This window comes from Lynx rufus, unplaced genomic scaffold (assembly GCF_022079265.1).
Source record: "Lynx rufus isolate CCGP_SWC_20201006 ecotype Redwood Valley unplaced genomic scaffold, mLynRuf1.p SCAF_4, whole genome shotgun sequence".
Classification (NCBI taxonomy): domain Eukaryota; kingdom Metazoa; phylum Chordata; class Mammalia; order Carnivora; family Felidae; genus Lynx; species Lynx rufus.
This window is the reverse complement of record NW_025814856.1, coordinates 77,831,021-77,853,902: the sequence shown is the minus strand read 5'-3', so window position 1 is coordinate 77,853,902 and position 22,882 is coordinate 77,831,021. Positions and strand designations below refer to the sequence as shown.

The 22,882-nt window shown below is 37.1% G+C and overlaps 1 protein-coding gene and 1 non-coding gene across 3 annotated transcripts in view; both read left to right on the top strand.

Moving 5' to 3' along the window:
• BCAP29 (B cell receptor associated protein 29) overlaps positions 1-22,882 on the top strand; it is a 53,850-nt gene that overhangs the window by 7,332 nt on the left and 23,636 nt on the right. For both annotated transcript variants that reach the window (XM_047095451.1, XM_047095452.1), the window contains exons 4-6: positions 4-154; positions 1,509-1,644; positions 7,533-7,641. In XM_047095451.1, the coding sequence (XP_046951407.1) occupies positions 4-154; positions 1,509-1,644; positions 7,533-7,641 (396 nt within the window). The remainder of the gene's footprint in view (positions 1-3; positions 155-1,508; positions 1,645-7,532; positions 7,642-22,882) is intronic.
• Positions 10,813-10,944, top strand: LOC124525267 (small nucleolar RNA U109). The gene has a single exon (XR_006965474.1). It is a non-coding gene; the product is annotated as a small nucleolar RNA U109 (small nucleolar RNA).

Sequence of the window (22,882 nt, the reverse complement as noted above, 5' to 3'; positions counted from 1 at the left end):
TAGATGCTGTGAGAGAAGTAAGGAAATACTCCTCTATACCTGCCATTGAAAAAGGCTTAAGCAGTAAACCTGGTGCCTATGAACATGCACAAATGAAACTTTTTAGGTCTCAAAGGAATCTTTACATTTCTGGATTTTCATTATTTTTCTGGCTGTAAGTTTTTAAGCACAATTTTAGAACATGATTTATGTTTCTCTAACTCATTTTTCCTACTCACAGATCTTTTTTTCTACACTGTTTAGTATACTGACATCTCCATAAAAGAAAGCCGATGATATACCCAAATAACCAATAGCCATTATGACTTGTAGGCTAGATGGGTGCAGAAGGCCCTTCATGATCTGGCCCCTTGTCTCATACTGTTCTCTGACATTTACATCACTTCCACCCACACTGCCCTTCACTGTTTTTCATTCATTCTTGCAACAAATATTTATTGAGTACCTAACTTCTTCCTGCTTCAAGGTCTTCACACCTGCTTTTCCTTCTCCCAGAACTCCCTGCTCTTCCCTGGCTAATTTCTATTCATCCTTCAGCCCCTTTCACAGAGAAGCCGTTTGTGTGACCATCATTGCCCCCAAAGCAGGTAGTTTCTGCTGTGTGCTCTTTTGAGTATCATTCATGTTTGCAATTAAATACCGTTGTAACTCTTGTCTCACCAATTAGAATCCAAACTCCTTGAAAGACTTTGTCTCATTTGCTGCTATGTCCCCAGTGCATAGCATAGTGTTTAACACTTAGCAGTTCCTAATACCTACTAGCAAAGGAAATACCTGTTGAATGAATATTTGAAGATACTAATTTCTAACAATGGAAGTTACCCATAAACAAATGTGAATGACCAGTTTTCAGGCTTGGCCAACCTCACACAATGCTCTTTAAATAGCAGATTTTGAGGTGGTAGGGGAAAAAAAGAACCAAAAGAGCAAAAACGACTTCACTTAATGACCTGCCACACTGTCTAAAATTCTGTTTCGGGACGTCTGGGTGGCTCAGTTAAGTGTCCGACTTCGGCTCAGGTCATGATCTCAAAGTTTGTGAGTTCGAGCCCCACATCAGGCTCTGTGCTAACAGCTCGGAACCTGGAGCCTGCTTCAGATTCTGTGTCTCATTCTCTCTCTGCCCCTCCCCCACTTGTGCTCTGTCTCTCTAAAATAAATAAAAATGTAAAATAAATTCTGTTTCTACTCCTCATGACCTCTAAAAAGAGGATAACGAACAAGTACTGCTGAACTGATCTTCCAAGTGCTAGTCTCGTAACAGACTACAAAGGAGTGAGACACAGCCTTGTTCTGACAGAAAGACTTGGATTTACAAAGAGAGAGAGAAAGGAAAGAAGGAAGGAAGGAAGGAAAAGAAAGAAACATGTCCTCCTTAAACATCTCCCTCCACCATATCCATACCTAAAGGAGAATCATTTGACAATGACTTTTTATCTTAAATCACAATTCCTAATGACTAGTCTAGTTATACATTAATCTGATTTGTTTTGTTTTGTTTTGTTTAGTGTGTTGAGACGTCTGGTTACCCTTATTACTCAGCTGGCTATAGAACTGTCAAACAAAGGAGTACTTAAAACTCAAGCAGAAAATACTAATGAGGCTGCCAAAAAATTCATGGAAGAGAATGAAAGACTAAAACAGGTATTTATTTAAGTTTGCTTTTTTAAAACGTGTGTAAACGGGGACACCTGGGTGGCTCAGTCAGTTGAGCATCCGACTTTGGACGTAATGATCTCACGTTATGTGAGCTTGAGCCCCGCGTCAGGCTCTGTGCTGACAGCTCAGAGCTTGGGGCCTGCTTTGGATTCTGTGTCTCCCCCTCTCTCTGTCCCTCCCTTGCTCACACTCTGTCTCTGTCACTCTTAAAAATAAATAAACATAAAAAAAAATTTTAATATGTGTAAATGTTGTTGGTTTTCCCAAGGTATATTATTTTTCAGTATCAAAAGGAGCATTTTTATAATTTGTAAGCAAAAATGACCATAAATAGCAATACTGGTCTATAAAATGATTGTTTCAAAAGTGTCTTATTATCCTTTAGATTTGTTTGTTCTCAATTTCCCTCTATAGTAGATTAACACCATTGAACCTGTTTCCTATAATCGAAAAAAAAATATTCTGGGAATATGGTTTTTAATTCCTTTATTACCATTAATTTTAGTTTATAACCTAAAGCAAATCTTTATAAGTCTCTATGTTGCCATTTCCTTTTCAGTTAAATTATTTTTTAAGTCATTTTTAAAATTTGTTTTGTTTTAAATGTTCATTACGTAGGAAGCAAAGGAAAATAGTTTATGCTAAGATTGATAACTGCATATAGTATTTTTTTTTTAATGTTTACTTATTTTTTGAGAGACAGAGACAGAGCATGAGCTGGGGAGGGGACAGAGAGAGGGAGTCACAGATTCCGAAATGGGTCCAGGCTCCGAGCTGTCAGCATAGAGCCCGACGTGGGGCTCAAACTCATGAACCACAAGATCATGACCTGAGCTGAAGTCAGACACCTAACCGACTGAGCCACCTGCCCCTGCATATAGTATTTAAAATCTTTAATTTGGCCATGCTGCTGATACTACTACTTTGAGAACCCTATGCTGTAATTGCCCTGCCATTCAGGGAGAGTGTATATTAGGTACTAATATTTTCACTATTAAATAAAATAAATGAATAAATAAATGATAGCTACAAAATTATTTGAGGTATTTCTTTTTCTTAAGTGTAAAATTTAGGAGTCAGATCTCATAGCTTGAATGTTTGTAGTTCATCTTAAGCTCTGTAAGTTTTGTTAATTGTATTTCTTAGAAAAAAGTGCCAATGGAACCATTCAGAAGTGAAACAAATTTTCTTGAAAAAAAAAAGCATTCCTAAAATAATTCAACAAGATGATTTTCCTATTGTAAATTAATGAAATGCAAATAGTCAATTATGTATTATACCAAGTTATATTTATGTAAAAAGTGTTGATTTAACAGTAGAGAATTAAAATACTTAATCTTAAAGCCTGGCCTCCTATAGAAAGAACTATAAGAACCACCTTGTATCTATTCTAAACGAACAAGCCAATACATAATATGACACAAGGCTTTCCAGAACCTATTAGGTAAGGCAGAACTCACTGCAAAAAAAACTGTGTTTGATGCTACAGTATAATGATCACCTATTTAGAACCCATGTTTTATTTCTAGTGATGTCTGCCTTATTTTCCACTACAAACAAAAGGTAAAGAAAGACCTTTTTTCATATAAAACAGCACTGAAGGAGGTTTCTTTGGGGCAGTGGGTTGAAACCAGAATCTTTTAAGGAAACTTTTAGAGAATGAGCACCAGTTTTTTTTACTTTGTTTTATTCTGTTTTGAAAAGGCATTGGTCCATAGATGTCTTGTAAATTTCCCTTTGTAGTAAATATAGTTCTGGGAAATCAAGCTCTTGGTATTTCTGTATTCAAAAGCAAATAATAAGTCATTTTTGCTTTTTTAGAATGTTTCAGTAGCAAAATCAGCCTCATTTTGTATCTCAATATTACTTGCTTCATTTTCCATCCTTTGATCTCACTTCACAGTGGCAAAAATAAAAACAAAACCCTCAAAGCTTTGATTAATACATGATGGCTAAACTCAAAAGCACACAGCCTTGTATTTGTAAACTTACTGTGTACCTATCTTGATTTAAAATTGTGCCTATCATGTTAGAGTTATGAGTTCTAACTACCAACAGAACACTGCCTTTTTCCTCTCACTCTTTAGTTGTTTTCCTTTTACTCTTCAGCTCTAAGAAAATGGAAAGCGTTTTTGTGTAGTTTGGGTTCTACTATGTTGAAATACACCATAATTAACATCCTTAAAGTAGTCTTGTCCTTCAAAAAAAAGTAACCTTTCTCAAACCATTTTTGGAACTCTTGTTTTGGAATTGTTTTCACAATGAGTTACCTTTGCAAGGAAATTTACTTAATGACTACAGATTCTTTGATTCTCCCACAATTTCTCCCTTTTTTTGTTTGTTTGTTTGTTTATTTGTTTTTTGTTTTCCTCTCCTTTGATTCCATGCCGTCCTGGTTTCCTGCTTCCTGTGTATCTTGACCCAGTCAATGGCCCTAGATCATCTGAGATGTACAGATTTGCTGAGCTAAACCTAGTACATGTGAGGGAGAAAATTTGTGAGTTGTACATCAATACTGATGATTGTATTGTATTGTAACTAATTGACCAAGAAAAGCCAGAGGTCAAAATATGAAAGATAACTTCTGTTTTAAGATACTTTGTGTAGATTTTGAAATACTAGCTCAGAAAAGATAAAATTAGTGAAACAATTCTTTATTCCGTGTCAGAGACACCTTATTGAATGGAAGGCACTTTATCCTGAGATCCAAGACACTTAGGTACCAGTCCTAACTCTATCAATAATTAGCATTGTGTTCTGGGGCAAGCCACCTTGTATGTTCTGAGCTTCAGGGTTATAAATAGCGGCTAGCATTCTGCTGGGTACTGCTTCATATGCTTCACAGGAACGTGTCAATTCTCGCAACAACCCCACGAGGTTGGTGCTGTTATTATCTGCATTTTATACACAAGGAAGCGGAAGCATAGTGTTAAATGACTTGCACAAAACCTTTCAGCTAATAAACCACAAAAGCAAGATTTGAATCCAGGCAGAGTGGCTCTAGAATCCACACCCTTAACCATATTGTTTTGTGACTTTTTGTTACTCTCTTATAAAATGACTTGCAGATGGTGCCTGAGACCCCTTTCTGTTCTGACATTCAGTTCATTAAGTGAAACAGTTATGAAAGACCAATGAACTTTTAATTTAACTGCTTTAAAATGACAACAGTGATGGAGCTTTATTTCTTACTAGTTTTTTGTCCAGCCCTTGCCAAGGTGGTATAAGGTAGGTGGACAGTGAGCACGTGCAGGATTGTAGCCAGTGGCTAGCTATTGAATTTCAGTTCCAGGGCTCTTGGTCTTTCTCCAGCATCAAGTCACACATAATAAATTTAGACAAGTTTGCAGGTGCAATAATGAAAGCTTATTTACAAGACCAACACAAATCCACCTTTTCCAAGTCAATGGCATAATAATTCAAGCAGTCAGTGTAAACATTCCTGCAACTCAGTGGTTCTCTTCCAATTTGGGTAATCACTGAAGACTGTGTGAACTGAAATCAGTGAAATAACAGCTAGGATTATTTTGAACTTGAAGTGGCAACAAATTTATAGAGATTTGAAAAAATTCTTGTTTCTGCTCTTTAAAAAATTTTTTTTTTAATTTTGAAGATTGGCAGTTCCTTAAGTATATACTTCAGTTTTTTTGTCTCCTAACAATACTAGAGCTTTTGTTCTTTCTTCTGAGCTGCCTAATATCTGTTATAACACAATGATACTGTATTTGATCTTGTGCTACCATTTTTGTGTTCTTGTCTCATCCTCTCCATTAGATTGAAGTTAGGTGAGAGCAGAGTCCATGTTTTTCTTACATTTTTATCCCTTATATCATCTAGTTGTAAAAATTGTAATGTATTTGCATGTGGCCGATGCTCAGTAGAACTTGGTGAGTTTAGTTTATTGCTTACATGAGAAAAGGAATCACCTTGCAGTAGAAATTCTTTTCTATCACTTTGTCTAAAATTGTCCTAAGCTGGGGCGCCAGGGTGGTGCAGTCAGTTAAACGTCCGACTCTTGATCTCAACTCAGGTTGTGATATCTAGTTTTGTGAGTTCGAGCCCCGCATTGGGCTTTGTGCTGACAGCTCGGAGCCCGAAGCCTCCTTCGGATTCTGTGTCTCCCTCCCTTTCTGCCCCTCCCTTTCTCGCACTCTCTCTCTCTCAAAAAAAAAAAAAAAAAAAAATACTACCGCTAATGTCATCCTCAATGGATAAAAACTGAGAGCTTTCCTGACCTTAGGGATGTCCACTCTCACTTCTGTTATTCAACATAGTATTGGAAGCCTTAGCCTCGGCAATCAGACAACGTAAAAGAAATAAAAGGCATCCAAACTTTTGCACTCCTGGTGGGAATGCAAACTGGTGCAGCCATTCTGGAAGACAGTATGGAGGTTCCTCAAAAAATTAAAAATAGAACTACCCTACGACCCAGCAATTGCACTACTAGGTATTTATCCACGGGATACAGGTATGCTGTTTCGAAGGGGCACATGCACCCCAGTGTTTATAGCAGCACTGTCAACAATAGCCACACTGTAGAGAGAACCCAAATGTCCAGATGAATGGATAAAGAAGATGTGGTATATATTTACAATGGAGTATTTCTCAGCAATCAGAAAGAATGCAATCTTGCCATTTGCACCTATGTGGGTGGAACTAGAGGGTATTATGCTAAGCGAAATTAGTCAGAGAAAGACAGATATCATATGACTTCACTCATGTGAGGACTTTAAGACACAGAACAGATGAACATAAGGGAAGGGAAGCAAAAATAATATAAAAACAGGGAGGGGGACAAAACATAAGAGACTCTTAAATATAGAGAACAAACAGGGTTGCTGGAAGGAGGGGTTGTGGGATGGGCTAAATGGGTAAGGGGCATTAAGGTATCTACTCCTGAAATCATTGTTGTACCATATGCTAACTAACTTGGAAGTAAATTAAAAAATAAATAAATTATTAAAAAATAAACATTAAAAAAAAATTGTCCTAAGCTGCTTTTTTACCTGACTGTGGAAGCTGTCAGTATCAAGTTACTACCACTTTAAATAACCCATGCCAATGTGTAAGTATTTTATTTTTCAGCCATTAACCTAATTTACTTTTCGTGGTAACTTAATTTTTTTTTAATTTCTTTAAGATAATTCAGCTTCTTAATTCTATTGACAATGATGGTTTCCTTCTAGATATACAGAATTCTAAAATATTTTAATATTCAGATCTTAATTTTTCTTGCCTAAAAAAGAAAATCTACAACCAGATAATAAACATTTTAAAAACCAGCATAGATTTCAAAATAGAGCATTGTAAAAGATTAATAAAAGTAATTTGGGGACTGTTCAATGACTATTCAAAATTTGGTAAAATTTTCCAGGCATAGAGCTGGCCTTGTCATTTTACGCTTATCCATCCTGACATTATACTCTTTTTTCTTTTTTTTTTTTTTTTACAGATGGGTCTACATAAAAATAGTCTGAGTAGACAGCTCTGTAATTGGAACATAATGGTTTACCAATTAATATACTCAGAACTGGTTTTTTTCCCTTAGATTTACATCACACACATAATGGAAGAAAAGGCATCACATTATTTACCTAAGTACTTTTTGAAAATATAATTTAATTATAGCACAACCAGAAATCCTTATTTTCATTTCAGAGATTCAACCTTAGTAAGAAGAAATATTTTTTTGTTTTTTTGCCAAATATCAAGTTTCCGCAAAAGTATATCGTAGAAAATTATAAAATACTTAAAGGATAAAGAATAAAATAAAGACCAATAATTTTAAATACGTTATTCAGCCTATGTCCTGAAATAATACCTCATTGTTGCCATATAAGCTTACTTCTTTCTATAACTCTCTTTTCTGATAGCTCTTGAAAAACTATGTCAATGAAGAGGAACACATTTTGGAAGCAGAAAATAAAACACTAATAGAAGACCAGGAAAAACTGAAAACTGAATTAAAGAAGACTTCAGATGGTAACTTTGTGCGCATGTGTAAAAGTGGAAAGAGTAGCATGATATCTTATGCTGTTAAACTTCACTGTTTTTTCCTAAAACAAAACTAATGGCTCAGTGTTCTTCTGAAGAAAAGACTAAAAGTGACCTATTTATAAGTTCCTGCTCAAATATGAAGATAAAACATGGTTTCAGCCAAGAGAAACATACTCTGTTATACAGAAAAACATGTAGGTGTTTCAGATCTGTGTTGTAAATACAGATGTTCCTGCCTTAGTGAAAGAGCTCTGTTCTGGAAAAGTTGCTTGTCAATACATTTTTGGAAAATGAGTCACATTTTTCCATTATAGTATGTTGCTCCTTTGAAAGAAGCAATCGCAAGAGGACAGTTTTGGTTACAGGAAAATCTATTGCTTATCTCATACCCTGGTATTTCCTACCTGCCAGATATAAGGAAAGCATTCCTTGAAAAGAGATGGATAGTATAGAGTCAACAGCAATCTGGGATGCCAGCTGCCAGTTTGAATGGCTTATTCCAAAATACATTGCAGTCAGGACTTGGGAAGGCAGCTGTTTCTGCTGTTTTTTGGTCTTTGAAAAATAATTTTGACAGCATTTTCTTTTTCTTTGTCAAAGAAAAAATTGTTATTTCTTGTAGCCACATAACATAGAGAAGTAGGTACCCCAAGTCCAATGTCATCCCAGGAAACTCTGAATAAAAATTTGTGGCTTGACCCCTGGGCAGCATGCTTGCATATAACAGATATTCGTTGATGTTGTCCAGACAGTGGGGGACCTCTCAGCCAGCCAGAGTTAAAATAATGATCAGTGCATAGACCTTCTCTGATCTCAAATCTCTTCCACTACTTTATGTGGGAGGTAAATTAAAAAAATGTTCAGTGACTGAATGAAGGACCTGCTTTATAACATTTGTAAGTTTATGTTTTTTTAAAAAGATCTTGGCTTAGTAAAAGTTTTTTTTTATAATATAACTTGCTTTTATTGATTATACATTTACAATATTTGGATAGAGTTTACTTTATCAAGATGTATTTGAATTTGATATGAAAAGCCCAGAGATAAAAGCTTATTCTGTAAAAACAAAACAAAACCAAAATCCATAGGATATTTCATATGATATAAAATTCTTTAATCACTTTCCTACTTCTTATTTAAAGTGAAAAAAGATTTCTTTAGAGGCAGTAAGTTAAAAAATCAGTTACTCTTCTAGACAAAGGTAATGTATTATGTGGTTGGTATAGTATAGCCCCAAATTCCTTGTTGGTGTTGTTCTCTCTTCTGTCATTACAAAAGATTTGGAACATGATCAAGAAGTTTTAACATTTATATGAATATAAATGTAGTAATCACCTACCGTCTGTATTAGACATTTAAGAAGAGAAGCAGTATTCTTTTTTTTTTTTTTTTTACTCAGCATAAAATATTGCTGCTGCTAATCCTTTTGAAGAATGCAAGGAACTATTTCCAAAATACCTTTAATTAGAGTAAAAAAAAATTGTTTCAAAATCTTGCTTTTTTTCATACCTGCCCTGGCATAATGTAAAAAGGGTGGTACAAAAGTAAAAGACAGACAATCGGGTATTTGCTCTGCTACACCTCTCTTTGGCGAGTTTAGTTTCTTTTTCCTTTTCCTTTGAAAATCCCAACTCTGAGATATTTTGAACTTTGCATAAGTCTGCATAAGTCTGAGTTATAACTCTACACCTAATATTATTTTAAAGTAATGTGAAGAAACTCAGGACTTCTTCAACAGACAATTCAGATGTTTGAAGCAGCTGAACTCTGATAATATAGGTGTTGTGTTTATAATCTGATAGCAAGAGATACCAGCAGAATTCTGTGTTTAAAGTGTAGACTGCAACCCTACTTTCAAAGTAGTCGGAGTCGAGGTCAAAGCAGATTTTACCTGCTTGAGCACGTCCTGTTAGGTTTCTGCAAGATGTGTAATATTTTATGAACACATTTTATCTACCCAAAATTATTATTTTACACACAGTATTAATGACCTTGAGAAGATCAAAGTTCCATTTCTGAAAGAGATATATCTTTGGCTATGGTCTCTTGACATATTCCAGTCGAATTCATTAAAGCAAGAGCTAAGAAATTACATAAATTAATAGTGCAAGATTCAGATGAATTCACTAGCACAATGCTTTGTACCAGGTACCATTCAAACATAGCCATTGATTTCTCACATTGAGGGTATTAAGGCTAACGGTGCTTAAGAAATGTTTCAGAGAGTTCTTTTTTTATATTTGAAAATTGAGTAGAAAAGCAATGTGGTTTGTCTTTTGATGGAGGCAAATAGAGTATTTTCAATGTGAATTTTCTTACCCTTGGTGTTTGTTTAATCCAAGTGAAACATTTGCTCCAAAGTATACTAGTGGAGATAAAGCGTAAATATAAGTGTTTATTTAAACTGGTTAGCCTCAAGTTGGAAAAGTGGTGTTCCAAAAGCAGTGGTAAGAATATTCTATTAGTCGTGCCAAACACTCCATCAGTTTTTAATCACCAGCTCAGATTTGGGCCGGAGTTAGTAAATTGTCTGTGCTTCAGTGCAGTAACATGGCCCTAGTCATCCAAAAGAGAGCATGCATGTCCCAAAGCACCTAATTTATATTCAGGACTAACTTAGTCAGGTGTAAGGACCTGATCTGTCATTTTTAATGATCTGTTTAACAATAACTCTGATATCCCAGTATGTGGAGTAATTGGGAAAGGGCACTGCCATGAAAAATGAGAACTTAAGCTTTGAAGAATTTACAAAGCTCTCAAAATTAGAAAGAAAAAAAAAAACAAGCTCTCATAATAAAAATAGATCTTGTATGTGATGGAAAACTTTATGATGTCTGAGGAGACTGACTTCAAAAGAGTTTCCCAAGATAGCTACTGGTTTTTATTCTTACAAATAAATACCTTCTTGGCATTTATTCTTATTAATAAATACCTTGTCGGTATGTATTCTTATAACAAGATGAAACATGCTGTTCAATCATTGCATACATTCAGGCAATGGTAAATGTTAGATATGATTTTAAAAGCGGTTGAGTTTTGGGGCACCTGGCTGGCTCAGTCAGTAAAGCATGTGACTCTTGACAGCAGGGTCATGAGTTCAAGCCCACATTGGGCATAGAGCTTACTTTAAAAAAAGAAAGTGATTTTCCACAAAAGTTTCATGTGGAAATGTCTCCTCATTCCTTTATGAGCAGGACTGTATTCATAGCATGCTGCATTTTAAAAGGAGTGCTCAGAGCCACCGATCTTACAGTAGAGATTGAATAGTAGCCTGTATCTCCTGCATAAAGGGAAAAAAAGAAGAAAAGACAAAAAAGTGATTAGAGCAAATTTCTTGACCCTGGCTTTATCCTCCCTCCCTCCCTCCTCTTTCCTTCCCTCCTTCTTTTCTTCCTTCCTCTTTCATTCCATCAACAATTTTTTTAAAGAACTTTTCAATTATTTATTGTGAGATCTTTTAACATAAAATAAGACATAAGCTTTTTTTTTTCAACTTTTTTTTTTTTTAACATTCATTTTTGAGAGACAGAGCATGACAGGGAAGGGGCAGAGAGAGGGAGACACAGAATCTGAAGCAGGCTCCAGGCTCCGAGCTGTCAGCACAGAGCCCAAGGCGGGGCTCGAACTCACGAACTGTGGGATCATGACCTGAGCCAAAGTCGGACGCTCAACCGACTCAGCCACCCAGATGCCCCAAGACGTAAGCTTTTTATACAGATTTAAAACTGAGGGCTTTCCACTTCCTTACAGATGAATTATTTGAGCCATCTATCTAAAAATAAGTTGTCAAAGTCCAACATAAGCATGTTTTACAGTTGAAAATTTTTGTGAGCATCAACTGTCTTTAATTTGCAGCTATATCAGAGGCACCATCTAATTTTAAAGTTAATACTTTAAAAAACTGTTAGTTTTGGTCATATTTTTTGCTTTATTTTAATGAGTTTTTATGATTTGAATGAGAAATTCAAACTTTTCTCCTCTCCTTACACATCTGGAAGTTTCTGCCTCTTTGCCATCTCCTTCCCTTCTCTTAATAACTGAAGAAAAGTCCATATTAAAAAATAATGGTACAGTTTGTATGATGGGTGTGACAATAGGCAATATGTAACTTATAGTACATTAAGTAAGCAAAAAAAAAAAAAAAAAAAAAGTGCACCAAACTGTTAATAGCAGTTATCTTTGGCATATACAAAGAATTTTTTTTTCTGCAGTTGAAATTATTTTCTGTAATGAATTTCTTTTACTTGTATAGTGGAAAGGGTAAAAAAAAAACCCAAAACTGTTTTTCCCAAATATCCAGGTAATCTAAGGCATTCAGTTTTTAGCTTAAATTATCTAATCGATTGACTCTATTCTCTACTTTGGGAATAGATACTACATATTAGGAGTTGTGTAACCTTTACTAAGTGACCTGGGTCACAGTACAAAACCTGAAAATACATGAGATCATTCTGGTCAAGTCACTGACCCTTTTTAGGCCACAGTTTTCTGTTAGGGAACAGGCTTGTTAACCTTTAATGTCTGTGTTATCTCCAAATAATGTAATTAAGCAAAAGTGACCATCAAGAACTGTTTTCATTGTGGCTTTTTGACCCTTCAAATTGTATTTATTTTTCATTCGAGAAAGCTTTTCACCGTAAGTTACCTTTCTCCCAAACTGAAGTTCAGCAGGTGGTTAATTAAGCCATATTCCTCACAGGAGAAAAATGCTTCGTGTAGGCTTAGAATCATTAGGACAGGGCCTGGCATGTTTTATACACCCATTAGCTCATAGCCCAAGTGTGTTGTATGGAAAGGAGCTACAAATCTTAACCCTCTTGGGTGGGACATAACTATTTCTCACTAGGTTATAGTGTGGCTGTTTGTTTAGAACATCTCCTAGAACACAGATATGGAATAATCAAACTGCTGGAAAGGAGAAATGATTTAAGTAAAGAAAGCATTACATTCTTTTCATTATAAATATTAAGGAAATAAAAAATGAGAGTAGATCTTTAGAGCTTTTCTCTCCGAGTGTCTTTCCTTAGGGAATTATAACACAAAGTAGTCTCTATAAGGCTTAAACGGGGTACTGAATTTTTTTTCTTTTTTTCTTTTATCAGAATGTCCATATACATAAATCCTAAAAGTCAAAAGTACTACAAGCCTTACAATGAAAAACAGCACTTCCCTGAGACCCATCTCCAGAAACAGCTACATTCAACTCATTTAGCTATTTCTTCTGATATTCACCTCCAGATTTCTAAATGCAATGTTTAGGTGGCTGTTTTTTGATCTTTCAGTGTGTGGGATTTTATCTTTGACTCTCTTACGCGGAAGAGAAGCACTCAGCCCTTACATCTTTCCCAATTCCTTAGACACACTTCCATCCCCCATCACTCCCATATAAGCATATCATAATTTTTATTACATTATTATGATTATATATCTATCATTCATCATCGTCATGAGGACCCCTTTGCCTTTTTCCTGTGTTGATACCCTCTTTCCTGGATTCCATGCTTTCCATTTTTTATGTATTCTCTCCTTTTGGTAGAACATATCATCTAGTAGAGTACATGAAAGATAAACAATTTGAAGCCATGAATGTCTGAAAATAATTATTTTCTGAAATAACTATCATTATTTTAGCCTCACCCTTGGTTGAAAAATGTTGAACCTCAGAAATTTGAATGCAGTGCTCCATTACCTTCTTGATTCTGTTGTTTCTGTTGACATGGCCAGAGTCATTCCAGTCTTTTTATATATGGCCTGTTTCATTTTGTTCTGCCTTCTGGAAACTTGTGGAATCTTTCTCTCCCCAGGGTTATAAAATTTCATCATGAGAGAGATTTTAGGAGACAGAACCAACAAGATTTGGGGAATGAGAGAAACTAGGAATTTAAGACAACCCCTCGTTTCTAATTTGGTTGACTAGGTAGGTAATACTATTAACCTAGATCAAAACCAAAAGAGATGTGGGGTGCTTTCTTTTATTTGGAGAGAGGGAAAGAAGATAAGTTTGATTATAAATGGGTATCCTAGTGAATATGCCCAAAGAACAGTTGGAAATACAAATTGGAAGCTTGGAGGAAAGGTCCTCTCAAGCTAGAATCTAAGCCATCATACATATGGGTAACTCTGATAGTTAAATCAAGGAGTTAACGGGAATGTCAAGGAAGACTGTATTGAGTGAGAAGGAAGAGGTCTGAACACAGAATGCTGGTACATCCAACTTTTGAGGATTAAGCTGAGAATAGTCATCAGAGGAATCATCAGAGGTTCTACCTGATAACGATTCACTTCCGACCATTTAATTCTCAGTCATTTAACTAGTAGTAAAGATTCCCTGGATTCCAGTCAGATACCTCTGCTTTGCAGTGTGTGTTAATACTATTAAGCCTACTGATGGCCACGAAGATATTACTAATACAAATTCTAAGTGTTTTCTTCTAAAATTTTTAAATATCTTTGAAAGATATTTTGAAATTGCAAGAAGGAACAGAGTGTATGAGAAGTGTATGGCTAATGTGAGTTGGCAGAAGTTAGGATATATGAGGAATCTGAAGCTTGGGAAGCAGAGGCTGTTGTTCAGCCATGCTCCCTCCTCTCTCCCAGGACTACCGCACGGATTTCCACAGTTTCATCTTTTCTTCCAAATTTGAAAACTTCTTCTCAGTTATTGACAAGAGATTGCTGTTGAGGTCAATTTTATATTCCCAAGACTTCTGAAGGTTTGTATTTCAGAATGTATATGTAATCCTAAGGGTTACATATTAAGAGGATTTTAGCAAGATGCAGTTTTTGCTCAGTTTCGTCTATGAACTTTTACTCATACCTGCCGCCTACAAAGTATTGTGCTCCATGCTGTGAGGGACACCAAGGTGGATACATTGTTATCCCAGTCTTCAAGGATATCTAGTGAGAAAGGTAGATAACTGGTAACAAGAAGGTGAGGCAAGGGGATAACCAAACTGAGGGTAGTTTAACACAAAGGGCTGTTGTAGCACAGAGGAGAGAGTGCTTCATTCTCACTGGCGGAGGTGAGGAAAAATGCATGGGGGAGTATATCATTTGAGCTTGGTCTCAAAGATGAGTGGGATTTCAGAAGCAGAGATGAGCTGTGTCTTCCCCTAGCCTCAGGAATGCACACAATCCAAGGATGAGAGGCCACCGTGCCTGAGCAGATGGTTTATGGCCAGGCTTGTGGCAAGAGTAATGAGGCTGGCAAGGAATCTGAGATAAGGTCTGGGGGCCATGAGTACCATGCTTACAGATCCAGCAGTTGTTCTCAAGTAGGCATAGAGGCTACAGAATTTTAGCAAGACAATGTAGAGCCAGAAATAGTCTTGTACCAAATACTTTGTAGACAAAGATTTAGATAGGGAAGAAAGAATAAAATAACTCTTAAATGTGTGTTTTTTTTTAAAGAATTCTCTTGCACAGTTTGTTTAAAGATGCCAAAAGTGTGTAATGTTTGGAAGTGCGGAGTTTAAAGTTACTCAGGCTTTGTTTGAGACCAGCTTTTGTGTATTAGCCTCTCTGTGACCTTCGGGAAGGTACTTACTCTAAGCTGTAGTTCTTCATGGAGTCACTGCATATAAAGCACACAGCCCAGTGCCTGGTCTGTGTTCAAATCACTAGGCTTTACCATTATTACTGTTGTTTTTGTTATTATTTCTGTCAGAAGAGTTTCCAAGTGAAATAGGGAATGACTGAAGTGAAAAAAGTTTATTCCTTAATTTTCAACCTAAAAAATTTTGTGAAACCTAATTTAAAGCATTTTACTCAAGTTAAGGGATAATTTTTCTGACTCTTACTCTCCAAATCCATGTAATATTGCCTTTCTGATATATCATAATGAAAAGGCAATCAAATTGAAGATAAAATCTTTTACGAGCTTCTAAACTGAAAAGGAGTAAAAGACCTTTCAGAGCCTGATCAGTGCTATAACATGCGATGGTAGATGTTTGAGCTGTTCATTTACTAATCAGATCTGAGGTTGGTTTACAAAACCAAAGTAAATTAATAGCACCGTTCTTTTCTGTGGGTATCTTGGAAAGATATCAGTTGGGCCCAGGTATTTTAAATACCCAGTGTTTCTGAGTGATGAACACCAAGGAGATGGATTTCTTTTTGCTTTTGAAGCTGGAGCAAGAGTTTTCCATTAGAGGGTAGCCTGATGAGGGCATCTCCATGTGAAAATCCACCCGGAGTCTCAGATCAACCTCCAAAATTAAATTTGTCATCTTCTCCAAATTATCCCCTCTTCAGGTTCCTGGATCAGAGCAATCGGGAAGGAAAATAATCTGGAAAATTAAAGGAAGAAAAAAACCTTTTCTTCCTAAAATTAAATCTCCTTGAAACACCCCTTGTCTGGAAAGGATAGCCTTTGTTCTTCCTATAAGGAAAATTGATAGAGTTAAAATGGGAAACTTTTTAGGAGACTTCTTAAAATTTTCGGTGTGATTTGGGCCCTCCTCTCATGTTCTGAAACTTTATTTTATAGTTCTTCTGAGTAAATTTATGTTTTAAGAGAAACTGATAAAACTTACAAGTATTGTTTTAGGACAAGGGCTGGCAAACTATGGGCCAAATCCTGCCTGCTGCCTTGCTTTTATAAATTAAATTGTACTGGAACAAAGCCACGCTTATTCGTACACATATTTTCTATGACTACAGAGTTGAGTAGACTAGACAGAGTCTACATGGCACAGAAAAAAATATTTACTATCTGGCCCTTTATAGAAATAGTTTGGCAACCTGTCCTTAAGGTCTTCAAATAAAGAAGAGTACCTTTTCCAGTGTAAATGAGACAAAAAACTGATGCAGAAAAAAAAATTGTTTCTGCTGTCAATATTGTTATAAAATTTGGTGTGCATCTCAATGCTAGTTGAATATTGACCAGATAATTTAAGAAAGTACAGATACATATGTATAGTAAAGCTAGTTCTCTGTTTATAGTCAAAGCAAATTGTTGACTCCTTCAACTCTCCTATATGATGGGTTGACATTTCTTCTAGATTTCATGCATTGCTTCTGCTTACACATGAAATTGCTTTATAAAGCGTACCCTTTCCATAGCAGTTTGTATAATCTCTGTTTACACAGTGCCTTGCCTACAATGTACATCCTGCTTTTTAAGTGGAAAGCCAGAATATTAATATCGTTTATAATTATCCTTTGCTAACTAACAGATCCATAATTGTTTTCTTAAACATATTAGCACCTAACTAAGATTAATGGAGGAAGTCTTTATGCACGTACTGATGTTCCTTTTGCCAACAGCACATGCAGTGGGGCTGATTTGATTTATGAAATTAGAAAGTCTATTTATCAGTTCCCTGGTCCAGAGGACCAGTAATCTTCATAAGTATTAACATGCCCTAAGTCCACGTGTTTTCTAAAACACGAAAACACTTTTCCATGAACCTCATTAATATTCCCAGTAGCCCAGAATGTATGGGCAGGCAGTAGTATATGCAAAGTAATCATTCATTTCCTCTTTGTTCTTTGCAGGAGAAAAATGGATCTATATTTGGCTTTATTAATGTTTACTGTATGATATAATTAGTTGTGCAGCTTTGTTTCCATTCCAAAAATGTCTTAATCCTCCTCTTGCAGAGTGAGCAGTCTTTTAAATCATGTCCCCATGTAGTCTTTATGCCTTTAGTGTGGCTTCATCATATTGCCACCAGAGTAGTTTTTTGGCACCGGAGATCGGATTTTATGCCTCTGAACTATTTAAAACTCTTTCTTGGTTCCTACCACCTTTATAGCTCTCCAGGATGGCACACATAATCTTCTGTGATCTGGCCCCCACCATCGTCTCCAGCGTTGTCCCCCCGGGCTTGTCCAATCTAAATTTTATACTCCTACTTCATTAAATATCGTAGTTGATAGATCTCCTTACAGTGGTGTGTCATTACTTTTCACCTTTGCCCAAGCCTGCGGGTCTCCTTCCTTCTTCCTTCATTCCCACTGGTAGCTGTGCTCATCCTTCAGCTCCAACGTTGCCATGTCTAAGAAGCCTCCCTGAGACGCCTTTCCAGCTGGATCGAGTGGCCACCTTGTGGGCTTCCGTATTGCTGTATAGTTGCTTATTTAACAGCATGCTCTGTAGAAATTATATTTTTATTCGTTTACCTTTCTTACTAGATTCTGAGTGCTGTGAAGAAACAGGGTACGTCTAAATCAACTCTGTCCACAGCATGCATCATGTGTTCCAAACACTGACTTTGGTGCCCTCTCTTCCCCCCTTATCCAGTTTAGCTTATCCTAAGTCTGTTCTTGCTAACTACTCATCTCCTTCATCTCCTTACTCCTTCACTGCTCTCTGCTCCCTGGTCCCTCAAGGACCTAGCCCTGGTAATAAGCAAATATTCACCTGTTTGGCACCTGCACCCAAACATATCAGCATTGCTGAAGGGACCAACTTCTTGCTTTAAATAAATGGTCACTAAATTCTAAGGGGCCCTCGACACTACTTGGCAGTCCTATTACATTTATATAAAATCTCCTTTCCACTCTCCCAAAACTATCAGATCTCCTCTCACTTTGAAATTCTAAGTTCACCCCATTTCATTAGCACAAGGAATTAATCAGACAAAAACTTCATCTTCTCACCATCAAACTGCTATCCTCCTGCAGCTGGGCTCAAGCTTTATGCCTGTCCTTGGGTTCTAGTACATTCAGTTTCCATCCCTCATGTAGTGCTAGGGATCCCGATCTCAAGGGCTTTGTTTCTGCTGTTATTCAGGCACCAATTCGTGTCATCCTACAAGCATCCTCTGGGATCGCCTACCCAAAAAAATAAAAACAGAAACTTCCCTTCATCTCATATTCCTCCAGTTTTACTGCCCCATTTTTCTTCCTCTACTCATAACTCAATTTCTTATTTTCCTTTTAACTTTTTATTCAGGCATAATTTCAAACTCACAGGGAAGATGCAAGAATAGATGGACACATTCCTCTACACCCCACACTCAGTTACCCAATGGCAACACTTTACATTTGCATCATCCTTTCCTCTCACTCTCTTTGTAGCATTCTCTCACTTGTTTGGATATTTTCCAAACGTTGATTTTCTAATTCCCTTATTCCTTCTACATTTGTGAGATGCCACCCTGTTATAAGGAGGAATCTTCCTTTATCCTCTAGGTATTTGTTTAATACATTTGGTGGGTCACAACCCATTATGAGCATTATGCTTTTTGTTCAGATTGTCTCTGATTTTGGCAGACTGTCTCAAGTTGGGCCTCGTGTCATCTTGTCATGTCCCCATGACGTAAGCACTTTCTTTCTGGTATTAAAAGAAATATTCCAAGCTCACCTTATACTTTTCCTCCTCCAGCCCTTGAATCAACCATTTCTCCAATGAGCCTTGGTTCCTCTAAGTGGAGAATGGTATTTGGAAAATAAGATCTGGATCATGGATGTGCCCGTTACTACTGGGGTGTCATTACTTAGAGGTTCTCTCAGGCAGACAGAATTGATAGAAGCTTAAATTCCACCTCTTTAAGAAGGGACTCTTCTGACTGCCCAGTCTAATGTGACTGTACAAGCAGTCACTGTGCCATCCCTCTGTCTTAACTTCTGCATGACACTTAGCGCTTCATCGATCTGTGTATTGTGTGTCTTCCTCCCAGATTAGAAAATGGGTTTTGTGAGAACAGAGACCCTAGCTATCTTTTCCCTGTATCCTCAGCATTCACAAAAATGCCTCATGCCTAGTGAGTTTTTGAAGGAACAGATGCGTGGGTAACTCCCTTGTCTTGGGACAGTTTCATCTCTGTAACAACTTCATCTTTTATGTCACAAACAACCGGAATCTCAGCAGTTAGAGACAAAAAGAAACATCGTCTTTGTTCCTCCTATTCTTTTTTTTTTTTTTAACATTTATTTATTATTGAGAGACAGAGAGAGACAGAGCATGAGCATGGGAGGGGCAGAGAGAGAGGGAGACACAGAATCCAAAGTAAGCTCCAGGCTCCAAGCTGTCAGCACAGAGCCCGAAACAGGGCTTGAACCCATAAATCACGAGATCATGACCTGAGAAGAAGTCAGACGCTTAACCGACTGAGCCACCCAGGTACCCCATTTATTCCTCCTATTCTTGATGAAACAGGAAAGATTTGCCGTCACTGTTAAGGAGCTTAATGCTCACTGCCCTTCTATATTTATTGTACATAATGACCCTGATACATGATTGCATAGCAACTCTTCTTATGAACCCAAATTCTAAATATTTAATGTATTATGCCCATGTTTCTTTACTAGAATATCTGTTTTTCCATTATTCACCTTCTCCATGCTCACTAAGTTTTTAAAATATCATCACTTGGTACTTGCCATATGTTTTTTTTAATACATACTATAATATATAATACATAATTGAAAAACATCAAAAGATTTGATAATGAATAATGAATGTTCTATCTGATCCTGTATGCATCGTGTTTTGTTGTGTTGTATTCCCATTGTACTTTTTTTAAATATATTTTTTAAATTCTATTCATTTTTGAGAGGCAGGGAGCGGAGAGAAAGAATCCAGAACAGGGTCTGCACCATCAGCATGGAGCCCAACACAGGGCTCAAACCCACAATCTGTGAGATCACGACCTGAACTGAAATCAAGAGTTGGACGTTTAACCAACTGAGCCACCCAGATGCCCCCTAAATAAATTTTTTATGTTAAAACAATTTAGATTTGGAGTACCTGGGTGGCTCAATCAACTGAGTGTCAGACTCTTGGTTTCGGCTCACAGTTTGTGGGTTTGAACCCCGCGTCGGGCTCTGCGCTGACAATGCAGAACTTGCTTGGGATTCTCTCTCCCTCCCTCTCTCTCTGCACCCCCCCCTCCAAAATAAGTAAATAAACTTTTAAAAACAATAGTTTAGATTTACAAAAAAAAAAGTGTAGAGAATTCCCATAAACCCCACGCTCAGTTTCCTCTATTATTGATGGTATATGTTAATGTGGTACATACATAGAATTAATGAACCAGTACTGATACAATGTTTCTCTGTTGGCATTTATCTGATGTTTTTCTCATGATTAGACTAGGGTTATGGGATTTGAAGTGGAAGTCACAGAAGTAAAGTGCCATTTTCATCACATTACATTAAGAATACATACCAACATGATTTATCACTGTTGGTGTTGACCTTGATCACCTGGCTTTGGTGTTATTTGTCAGGGTTCTCTACTGTAAAGTCACCCTTTTTATTCCCTCTATCTATAGTGTATTTTTTGGAAAGAAGTCTCTGTTCACAGCCCACCCTTAAGAAACGGCTACCTTCCTTGAGGGTGGAGTATCTACATATATTTGGAATTCTTCTGCACAGATTTGTGTTTACCCTTATTTGTTAATTTCTTCTTTTATTTATGCCAGTATGGAGTTAGGGGTATTCATTTTATACTTTGGAATGTAATTTATCACTGCTTTTATTATTTATTTTTATTGCTCAAGTTGTTCTAGCTCTCTGGCCATTGAGAGCTCTTTTATTTGGCTTCCGCATCCCTTTGACATATCCCCCTCCATTATTGTGGATTGGTTTTGTCTTGGGTTTGTTTTTTGAGTACTTCCTTGTTATTGGACACTACAAGATGCTCCAGGCTGATCTTGCAATATCCAGCCTCATTTTTAGAGTCAGTGTTTTAGGTTGTTTGTTTCTTTTAATTGAACTGGATTCTGTAATACTGTTTGGTTTTTGTTTTTAATTTTCAGTTAGCATGAGATATTTGTAACATTATATTTTTATCAAAATATTTTTAAATGGTCTGTTTGCTTTGTGACTCCAGCTCTCTTGAAGATTTTTTTAATTGAAGTATAGTGGACACACAATGTCACATTGGTTTCACGTGTACAACATAGTGATTCGACAACTCTGTACCTTATGCTGTGTTACCACAAGTGTAGCTACCACTGATCGGTTCACCATACGGTACTATTACAGTACCAGTGACTATATTTCCTATGCCGTGTTTTTCATCCCCGTGACTTATTCATTCCATCATTGGAATGAATGTTTTGTTTTGTTTTATTAAAGATAGAATTGTTTTTAGTTGGAACCAAGATTCCGGTCAGGTGAATAAAGTGGTACCTCATTGTTTACCTGACATTTATCACAATCTCAGGAAATGAACTGGTTCCACACAAGTGAATTTTTCAGATGCTTAAAGCTTAGACTTCCTTCAAGGAACATACTTTAAGCACCTTCCATGTGCTAAGCACTGTGCTAGGTGCTCAGAACAGAGATAAGACACTGCTCTGTTTCTTGAGCAGGCCACACTCTAGGGGAAATAGCTGCACCCCAGCATGGTGGGTGCTATGCTGAAGGTGAGCTCAGGGTGAAGTAGAGCCAACAATGGAGATTAAGGACAGTTTCTTTTCTTTTATTTTTTTAACGTTTATTTATTTTTGAGAGAGAGTGCACAAGCGGGGGAAGGGCAGAAAGAGAGGGGAACAGAGCATCTGAAGCAGCTTCTGTGCTGACGGCAGACAGCCCGATGTGGGGCTCAAACTCACGAACCTCTAAATCCTGACCTGAGCCAAAGTCAGATGCTTAACCAACTAAGGACAATTTCTTGACATTTTGAAGGATACATGTTAGTGAGCCAGAGGAAATGGGAGCAAATGAGTGAGGCAGGGAGGTGAAGGGAGATGAGCACGGATGTTTGAACAAAATGAGCAGCATGTAACTAAAAGACTATGGCACTTTTGAAATACAAGTTGCCCAGTGTGACTGGAGCATAAAATAAGATGTCAGCAGTGGTGAGGGGAACAGTAGGCCTAGGATCCATCATGAAGGCCCTCATGTTTATGTGTTTACAACCGGGGGGCACTGTTGGAGGGTTCTTAGGCAGAGGAGCAATCACTTTGACAATACTGTGGCCAGTGAATGAGAGTAGCCAGGAAACTAAGTGAGGAATCCATTTCAAGAATCTAAACTAGAGATGAGGGGGGCACCTGGGTGGCACAGTCTGTTAAGCATCCGACTCTTGGTTTCCCCATGTGCTAACAGCTCAGGGTCTGCCTGGGGTTCTTTCCCTGTCCCTCTCTCTGCACCTCCCCTGCTCACGTGCTCTTCTCAAAGAAATAAATATTAGAAGAAATAATACACCAAAGATGAGGGCAGTGGTAATGGAGATAGAGTGGATGGACTGATGAGCTGTAAAGAAAGTAGAATCAAAAAGCTTAGCAGATGTAAGTAAGCTTAAAAGAGAGTGGGTGACAATTGAAGT